Source organism: Myotis myotis, unplaced genomic scaffold, assembly GCF_014108235.1.
Source record: "Myotis myotis isolate mMyoMyo1 unplaced genomic scaffold, mMyoMyo1.p scaffold_m19_p_15, whole genome shotgun sequence".
Taxonomy (NCBI): Eukaryota; Metazoa; Chordata; class Mammalia; order Chiroptera; family Vespertilionidae; genus Myotis; species Myotis myotis.
Genome location: NW_023416319.1, coordinates 49,217,485 through 49,226,171, shown reverse-complemented (window position 1 = coordinate 49,226,171; position 8,687 = coordinate 49,217,485). Strand labels below are relative to the sequence as shown.

General features: G+C 51.0%; 1 protein-coding gene across 2 annotated transcripts; it reads left to right on the top strand.

Moving 5' to 3' along the window:
- The first annotated feature begins 6,412 nt into the window (after window positions 1-6,412).
- On the top strand, window positions 6,413-8,653 carry LOC118670360 (pulmonary surfactant-associated protein A-like). Of its 2 annotated transcripts, none has more exons than XM_036337394.1 (4): window positions 6,413-6,605; window positions 6,884-7,003; window positions 7,729-7,806; window positions 8,277-8,653. In XM_036337394.1, the coding sequence occupies exons 1-4, from the start codon at window positions 6,434-6,436 to the stop codon at window positions 8,651-8,653; spliced, it is 747 nt and encodes a 248-aa protein (XP_036193287.1). In that variant the 5' UTR covers window positions 6,413-6,433. The 2 variants fall into 2 exon arrangements, with proteins under 2 accessions (XP_036193287.1, XP_036193286.1); XM_036337393.1 differs by having other exon boundaries at window positions 6,434-6,518; window positions 6,944-7,003.
- Window positions 8,654-8,687: the final 34 nt, after the last annotated feature.

Sequence of the window (8,687 nt, the reverse complement as noted above, 5' to 3'; positions counted from 1 at the left end):
CCTTAATGGGAGAGGGGAGGATGGCTGGGCACCTCTGAGGTGGGGAGGAGAGACTGGCATCAGGCTCCGTGGGTCTGGAAGAGGGTATTTTTGAGTCTAAAATACTCCTCTTGTTGGGAAAGGGTTGCAGGCTTGGGAGCCAGCCCTTGCATGAGGTCTAGGACCCTTCGGCTCCAGGTGCCAGTCCCCACCAAGGCGCAGCCTCTCATTTCTCTGGGCTCTGCAATCCCTGTTCAGGACTGACCGCTTCACCTTGATCACAGTGGGCCTCTAGGTGGGCGTGGTCCCCATGACACACCCAGCAAGGCTGCCGGTGCCCTCTCAATTGCTCCTGGGCGTGGGGAGGTCAGACATAGCCAGACGGCACTCTTTTCCAGGGCTAATGGCCCCTCCTTAGGGGACTGGCCACTACACACACACACACACACACACACACACACACACACACACGACCCACATCCAGACATTATTAACACAGACGCACATGGACACGTGCACAGAGTTAATATGATACATACTTGCCCTCCACACATACCCTGCCGCCAGACACAAAAGCCACACAGACATCAATTTGAAAATTACTGAGAGTAGATCTTAAATATTTTCACCACAAAAAAGAAATGGTAATTATTGGAGATGATGAGGTATTAACGCTCTGTGGGACTCATTCACCATATGTGTGTCTTAAGTCAACACCTACACTTAAGCTTCAGTGTTAGGTCTGTTATACGTCAATAAAGTTAAAAACACCTGAAACACGATGTGCTTCTCTGGCGTTTGGAAAGCAACAGGCCAGTACTGAACATGCTGAGGGCAGAGAGAAAGGTGGGAAGGCTGTGCTGGTAAAAAAAAAAAAAAGAGAAAAACAAGTAATGTGAATTTTTAAACGAACTGTCATTTTTAGTTACCAGAAATTGATTTAATTATTATGGTTTTTTAAAATATATTTTTTATTGATTAAGATATTACATATGTGTCCTTGTCCCCACGTTACCCTCTACCCCCCCACCCCCCCCGCTCATGCCCTCAACCCCCGTTGTCCGTGTCCATTGGTTAGGCCTATATGCTTGCATGTAAGTCCTTTGGTTGATCTTTCCCCCTTACCCCCACCCTCCCCTACCTTCTCTCCAAGGCCCGACAGTCCAATCAATGCCTCTCCATCTCTGGATCAGTCCTTGTTCATCAGTTTATGTTGTTCATTATATTCCACAAATCAGTGAGATCATGTGGTATTTATCCGCTCTCCAGTTCCATCCATGCTGTGGCAGATGGTAAGAGTTCCTTTTTCTTCTTCCTCTTCTTAAAGAATACCTTTCAGCATTTCATATAATGCTGGTTTGGTGGGGATGAACTCCTTTAGCTTTTTCTTATCCGTGAAGCTCTTTATCTGACCTTCTATTCTGAATGATAGCTTTGCTGGATAAAGTAATCTTGGTTGCAGGTTCTTGCTATTCATCACTTTGAATATTTCTTGCCACTCTCTTCTGGCCTGCATGGTTTCTGTTGAGAAATCAGCTGACAGTCGTATGGGTACTCCCTTGTAGGTAACTGACTGTCTTTCTCTTGCTGCTTTTAAGATTCTCTCTTTGTCTTTTGCTCTTGGCATTTTAATTATGATGTGTCTTGGTGTGGTCCTCTTTGGATTCCTTTTGTTTGGGGTTCTCTGCACTTCCTGGACTTGTAAGTCTATTTCTTTCACCAGGTAGGGGAAGTTTTCTGTCATTATTTCTTCAAATAGGTTTTCAATATCTTGGCCTCTCTCTTCTTCTGGTACCCCTATAATTCTGATGTTGGTACACTTGAAGTTGTCCCAGAGGCTCCTTACACTATCTTCATATTTTTGGAATCTCTTTTTTCTTTTTCTTTTTCGGTTGGGTATTTTTTGTTTCTTTGTATTTCAAATCTTTGACTTGATTCTTGGGATCCTCTTGTCTGCTGTTGGATCTCTGTAAATTATTCTTTATTTCAGTCAGTGTATGCTTAATTTCTAGTTGGTCCTTTTTCATGTCCTCCAGGGTCTCATTATACTTATTGAGGGACTCACTAAATTTATCGGCGGTTTCCATAAAATTCTTGAAAAACCTTATAAACGTGGCCTTGAACTCTATATCCAGTCGTTTGCTTTCCTCCATTTCTGCCATTTGTGACCTGTTTCTTTGTCTCCGCATTTTGGCTGCTTCCCTGTGTTGATAGAGTGGCTTTGTGTGCTAGGTGTCCTGTAGGGCCCAGTGTCTCAGCCTCCCCAGTTACCTGAAGTGGACACTCTTGGTGCACCACCTTGTGGGCTTTGTGCACAGTCTTGTTGTAGTTATGCCTTGGTTGTTGTAGGATCACTGGGAGGAATTGACCTCCAGGCCAATTGTCAGTGAGAATCAGCTGTGTCTGCAGTGGGAGAACTTCTGTGCTGGAGACACCCTTATGGGGCAAGACTTGCTTCAGTGGGGCTTTGGTGCTCACTGAGACTGCACCCTGAGTGTGTCCCTTATGGATCTGAGGAGTTGTGATCTGGATGGTCCCCCTCTGACCACTGGGTACAGTGGCTCTTGGATCTAAGGAGGTGCTAATTTAGCCTCTGCCTGAGGTTACACAGCAGGAGCTACGAAGAGAACTGCAGATTCCCCTTCCTTTTTTGGAGTTTGGAGGTGCCCTGATGAGGCTCAGCTGTGAAGCAATGGAAGCCGCTGTGGGGCCTTGGGCCTTCTCTTGGAAGTTCTGGGTCTGCCTGGCCCGGCTGCAGTTAGGTAATTATCAGGTTGCAAAGGGCTGGGGCATTCATATGCAAAAGCCTCTGCCGCAGCCTGGGTGGGGCGGGGTCTCAAGGAATCAAAGGGCGGAGCAAGCAGCTATGGCGGATCCTTAGCCCTGCCCTAAGGAGTCGCGCGTCTCAGTGCCCCGGTCTCAGTGTCACGGTAACAGCTGCAAGCACCTCTGAGGGAAAGTCACCCTCAAGTTCGCTCGCTGCCAGACAGTCCAGTTTCTCCCCGTATGAGTCCTGGGTCCCCAGAGACTTCCCGGAACCGGAGTTCAGAGCCGTCGGGAGCTTGTGACTCCCTCCGGATTAAAAAAGACAGCCGTGTCCTCAGGTGCCAGCCCCTTTCCGCGCGCGAGCGAGCCTCCGTACCTCTGCACTTTACTTCCGCAGCTCCTCTGGCTCTCAGTGTGCTTTTCTTTCATTCTAGTTGTAGAATTTCCACTCAGCCAGCCTTCCTGTAGTTCTGGATGATGTCCGTTTTGTGTTTTTGTTGTATTTTTCAATTGTTGTGGGAGGCAGCAATTTCCCGGTGTTTATCTATGCTGCCATCTTAGTTTCTCAATTATTATGGTTTTTTAATGAAATGCCATTCATTGGAAAGGCAGCAGTGTAATATGTATGTATTTATTGAGTGTGTTGATAGTATCAGGGAATAACAGGCTCAATTCTTTTCCTTCATGTTGTTGAGGTGCCCCCTAGATTCCTGAAATTAGACCTTGATCCACATATAAGCAGTAAATTACCTTGTTTATCCCTTTGTCTTTAGGTACAATTAAAGTGAACATATCCCTCTGACTGTGGGAATATTATGGCAGAGAATTTAAAGTGGATTCCAGGAGACCTGGGTAATATTCTCTCTCTCTCTCTCTCTCTCTCTCTCTCTCTCTCTCTCTCTCTCTCTCTCTTCCTCCCCCTCCCCCTCCTCCTCCTCCTCCTCCTTTTTTCTTGTGTGTCAGAAAGGACAGTCAGAACACTCCAGATGAGAGAAAAATAGTGACCAAAGAGAGAAGAGCCCTGGAAAGCAGCCTGGTTCTGTGCGTGCAGCGTGCTTCTAGAGAGGTTGCAGAGGGAGAGGGTGGGATCAAGGATGAAGGAGGAGGGAAGGCCAGGTAGCTAATTGCATAGTCATTTCATTAGAATTGTGTATGACACGTGTTTATATATTGCCATTAAGCTATGTGAGTGACGTCAATGATTAGATAAACAATGACTAGGTAACTTACATGTTTAAATAAAATACCCCATGATATTATATCGCTTTTTAATAAAAATAATATCTGAATCATGCTAATTTATTGATTTGATGGTTATATTGCAGTTGTATAGGAAAACATATTTATTAAAAACATTTCTGTGAAATATAAGTTAAAGTTCTGGCGTGATGAAGGATCATATTGGCCACCTACTCTTACAGGTTCAGAAAAAACAAATCTGTACCATACTTGCAACTTTTCTCTAAGTTTGATATTCCTTCAAAATAGTAATAAAAAGGGTAAACCAAGGCTGGACGTTTATATGATCTGACCAAGGCCACCTGGGTAATAAGTGGCAGCACCAAATTGCAACTCAGGTGTGTCTGGCTCCTGAATCCACACCCTCCTCACCAAGCACATGGCCCCCGACATCGCAGCTGCCTCTCCAGACCCTTCAAAATTGCCCCTAGAAGGTCCCTCCCTGGATGGTCACCTGTGCAGCCGCCTGCCTCCTCGAAGCCCCGCTGAAGTCCTTTTGCTGGAACTGCTCCCCACTGACCCAGCCTGCCCTCCATCCACCTGGCTCCTCCATCCACGTGGCCCGGCACCTATGTTAGGGCACGTGGCTGGCAGCTGCTGGGCAGCTGAAGCACTCAGGGCTCCAAGTAGCTCTGGCTGGCTTCCTGTCCCTAGGAGCGGGGTTCCATCAGCTGAGCTCCCACTCCCCAAAAGTCCTCTGGCTCTTCCAGAGGACCTTGAGATTTTTCAAACCACTTACAAGTCAGCATGGCAATGTTTTCTTGTCTTGGTTCCCCACTGTCACCAACCCTACAATTTGAGATTCCCTCCTAATCAAGTGGCTTGAATAGGGGATCTCATCAATTCGGGCTTTGTTTACGATTCCACCACTTAAGGACATCAGCATTGCAGGTTATCAGACATCACCCACTGCCAAAGGCAGAAGCTGCCGCTCTCCTGTGACTTCCAGGCCCTGCCTGCCTCCCCACAGCTGAACCTGCCAGCGCCCAGCAAGGGGACGCGCATGACCTGTGATGCCACAGTCGTTAACCTGTGACTCTGAGCCATGCACCCTCCTCCTCAGCTGCAGGCTCTAGAAGCAGGAGTGGGGAGGCCTGGGGGGCTGAGTGCTGGACACACCCCGGGACAGGCCATTTGTTCCAGGTCAGCCTGGCCACTCTCAGCTTGAGCCAGGGCCTCTGCACTGCCTGGAGCCACATGGACCCTTCCAAGCTGAGGAGGCTCTGGGGCTGGCCTGGCCCCATGGACATATACCTGGTGGCTGAGCTGCCCCCTTGCTCTCCTGGGAAGAGTCCAGCCTCGGGATGCTCTTTCCTGGTGGTGGGCATTCAGGGGCTGGTGGTGCTTGCCGGTGGGTGTGTCACCAGCCAGGATGGGCACCACGGCCAGAGGGGAGGGCTTCCTTGCCACGTGTGTTACCGGGCCCTGGGTGAGTGCCCTCGTCCTGCACTGCTTGGAAACTGGTGGAGGGGACTGTCCCTTCTTCAGACCTGCAGTTGCTCTTTGCAGGCTTCCTAAGTGCCCCTCCATGCTGAGTGCCCATGAGGAAATGCGCTGTGTAAACAGATGGCTGCTTCCGGCCGGCCTCACCGGAGTGGAGGCCCTTGTGACAGGAGCCTCTCCAGCATGGAGAGGAAGCATGCTCATCTACCTCCGTATAAATGCTGCTGCCCACCCTCCACTCTGAGCTGGAGGCAGAGATCCACGTGGGCTCCGTGTGGGTGAGTGTAGCCCCATCCCCTGGTGCTGCCCATTGCAAAGGTTGCAGGCGGTGGGAACCAGCCCAGCAGTCACCTTCTCATATTTTGCTGGGCTCCTCAGCCAGGTCCATTCCCACAAGGAACTCAGCGAGACCTGACAGGGAGCAGAGAATAGTCTGTCAAGAAGGGGTCGCCTGAGCAGGAGGAGGGTCTCCCCATCATTGGCCATCTTGGAGTGGTCAGGCCATGGACCCTGGTCATCTTCATTCATCCTCAGAAACATGATCCCTTAGAACCTGAGAAGAGGGTAGCTGAGAGCATCAGGGGCAGATGGAGTGAGTGAGTGACCACACCGCTCCTCCCAGCAGCCTGGGAGGGCAGGGCAGGGCAGTCTCCAGGGCGCGGAAGTTCCAGCTGAATGAAGAGTGGTAGAGTCACTTCACCGTGGTCGCCCAGCAAGGTGCAGAGACCCCATTAGAACCCAGGTCCTCTGGCTCTCCAGAGCTCTCTACCACGTACTCCTCACTTGCCCAGGCACCACACCACCTCATGCAGAGCAATGAGGCATGAGACCATGTCAGATGTCAGATGATGCTGGGAGTTTCCAAGGATGGTTTGGGTCCTCCCAGAGCTCCTGTCTGTACCTGGCCCTGAGGCTCAGCTGTGTGAGGGGAGGGAATACCTTTGCACATGCTTCAGGTGGCTGACAGTTCTTCCTTTCTGCAGGAGGAGCAGTTGGAGCAGAAGCCATGTTGCTGTGCCCGTTGGCCCTCACCCTCGTCCTGCTGGTGGTCTCTGGCATCGAGTGTGAGCTGAAGGAAGTTTGTTCTGGAAGCCCGGGCATCCCTGGCACTCCGGGATCCCATGGCCTGCCAGGCAGAGATGGGAGAGATGGTGTCAAAGGAGACCCTGGACCTCCAGGTACTGGCTGGGGGACCCCTGCCTCAGCTGAGGGACAGTGATCTGTTTTCAGGAGCCCAGTGTGTTTGGGGCTCTGGAGGGGACCTAAGGGTCAGCTGGATGGTGAGGCATGGTGGGAGTTTCCCAGAGCCCTTAGAGCAGCCCTGGAGGATCTCTCCTCAGAGTGCCCATTTACTGATAGACGACTCAGCCTAGCTGATAATGAAGGTCCTATCACGTGAGTCCAACCCTGTTGTGAATGATCAATACCATGCGTCCATGTGCCCTTCTCTCTGCAGGCCCCATGGGCCCCCCTGGAGGAATGCCAGGCCCTCCCGGGCGTGATGGGCTGATCGGAGCACCTGGCATTTCTGGTGAGCGTGGAGACAAAGGAGAACCTGGTGAGAGGGGCCCTCCAGGTGAGCAAGGTGGGGAAGGCAGGCAGTGGCAACATGGGCACAGTGCCCGTGTGATTGTCACATGAGGGAGGATGGGGATCAGACAGAACCATGGAGGTCCCCCAAGGGCATATTACTCAACCTAATAAGAGAATCTGAGATTGAGGAGAGACATCAAAAGGTTGTGGGTGGTAGGCCACAATGCAGGGACCGATGGCTGTTGTAAGTGCTCCATGCATCACAGCTGCCATAGAGGAGGTACACGGTGTTGGGTGTGGGAAATGGGTAGTCCTGGGCGGCAGTTCCTAGGGGTGAGGCACTAGAGGAATTATGAAAGGTGTAGGGGGTACGCGGACTAAAGATCCAAGCAGACGGTGTGATTGGGAGCCCCACATGCAGAGGGAAAGTCCGAAGCGCTTAGTAATCCAGGTCCATCAGGAGCGTGCACAGAGAACCACACCTGCCCTGGGGAGGGGCTCTGCCCAGAAACCAGAAAAACCCACAGAGGTGGGCACACAGCCATCAAAGGCTGTGGCTGGAGAGGAGAGCAGAGAGGGCTCTGCAGGTGCAAGGCTGCGTGAAAAGACAAGTGTATAGGGAGTGTGGAAGCACACTCCAAGGTAGTGGACCCTTGCGACTTGGGGCCTGGGCAGTGGGTATGGACAAGTAGAAGGAAGAATGCCAGGCTCGCGGCTGGTATCACACCTGTTGGCTTACCCTCATTATGGATGGGGTTTTCTCTACAGGGCTTCCAGCTTATCTGGATGAGGAGCTCCAAACCACACTCCAAGACCTCAGACATCAAATCTTGCAGTCAAAGGGAGGTAAGGGACCCCTTAGGGCCTTACAGGACAGGGGGTCTCCCATGAGTTCCCCTCATCCTCAGTACCAGGCTCCAGAACTTAGCAACTTGACAAACAGTTGTGGATATGCATGTCTTGGGGAAAATAATGATGCTTCCCTTTTTGATGTCTTTGATGGCCCAGAGGGGACAGAGGTAGACACAGATTAGCTCCCTACGTCATGGAAAAACAAGGTCTCTGCCTGTCTTGATTTCCACTGAATCCCAGAAACTGCAGTTTGGGGCACATAGTAAGACAGTTAATAAGTAATTGTTAAATGCAGGAGTGAATGAACAGAATGATGAGAGCACAGAGGAGAATTTAGAAAGGCTAGGATTGGAAGACAGAGGGAAGACAGAAAGGCAGAGGTGAAGAGATTGGAGAGCATATAAAGGCAGAGCCCAAGTGAGGCAAAGAGGCCAGTGGTCTGACCCAGATTCCTCTGCTCTCAGTCCTCAGTTTGCAGGGTTCCATGCTGATGGTGGGAGAGAAGGTCTTCGCCACCAATGGGCAGACGGCCAATTTTGATGCCATTAGAGAGGCATGTAGCAGAGTTGGCGGCAGCATTGCAGCCCCACAGAGTCCAGAAGAGAACGAGGCCATTGCAAGCATCGTGAAGAAGCACAACACTTACGCCTACCTGGGCCTGTCCGAGAGCCCCACCCCTGGAGTCTTCCACTACCTGGATGACACTCCTGTAAATTACACCAAATGGTACCCTGGGGAGCCCAGGGGTCGGGGCAAAGAAAAGTGTGTGGAGATGTACACAGATGGGCAGTGGAATGACAAGAGCTGCCATCAATACCGACTGACCGTCTGTGAGTTTTGAGCAGGCATCAAGGCCGCAGGAGAGACAGGGTCCC

What these genes read in the sequence shown, in the direction of transcription:
- LOC118670360 (XM_036337394.1), top strand. Translation starts at nt 6,434, where the DNA reads ATGTTGCTGTGCCCGTTGGCCCTCACCCTCGTCCTGCTGGTGGTCTCT. An exon ending in AGGAGACCCTGGACCTCCAG is followed by an intron (nt 6,606 to 6,883) that starts GTACTGGCTGGG and finishes TTCTCTCTGCAG; the next exon opens with GCCCCATGGGCCCCCCTGGA. An exon ending in AATCTTGCAGTCAAAGGGAG is followed by an intron (nt 7,807 to 8,276) that starts GTAAGGGACCCC and finishes CTCTGCTCTCAG; the next exon opens with TCCTCAGTTTGCAGGGTTCC.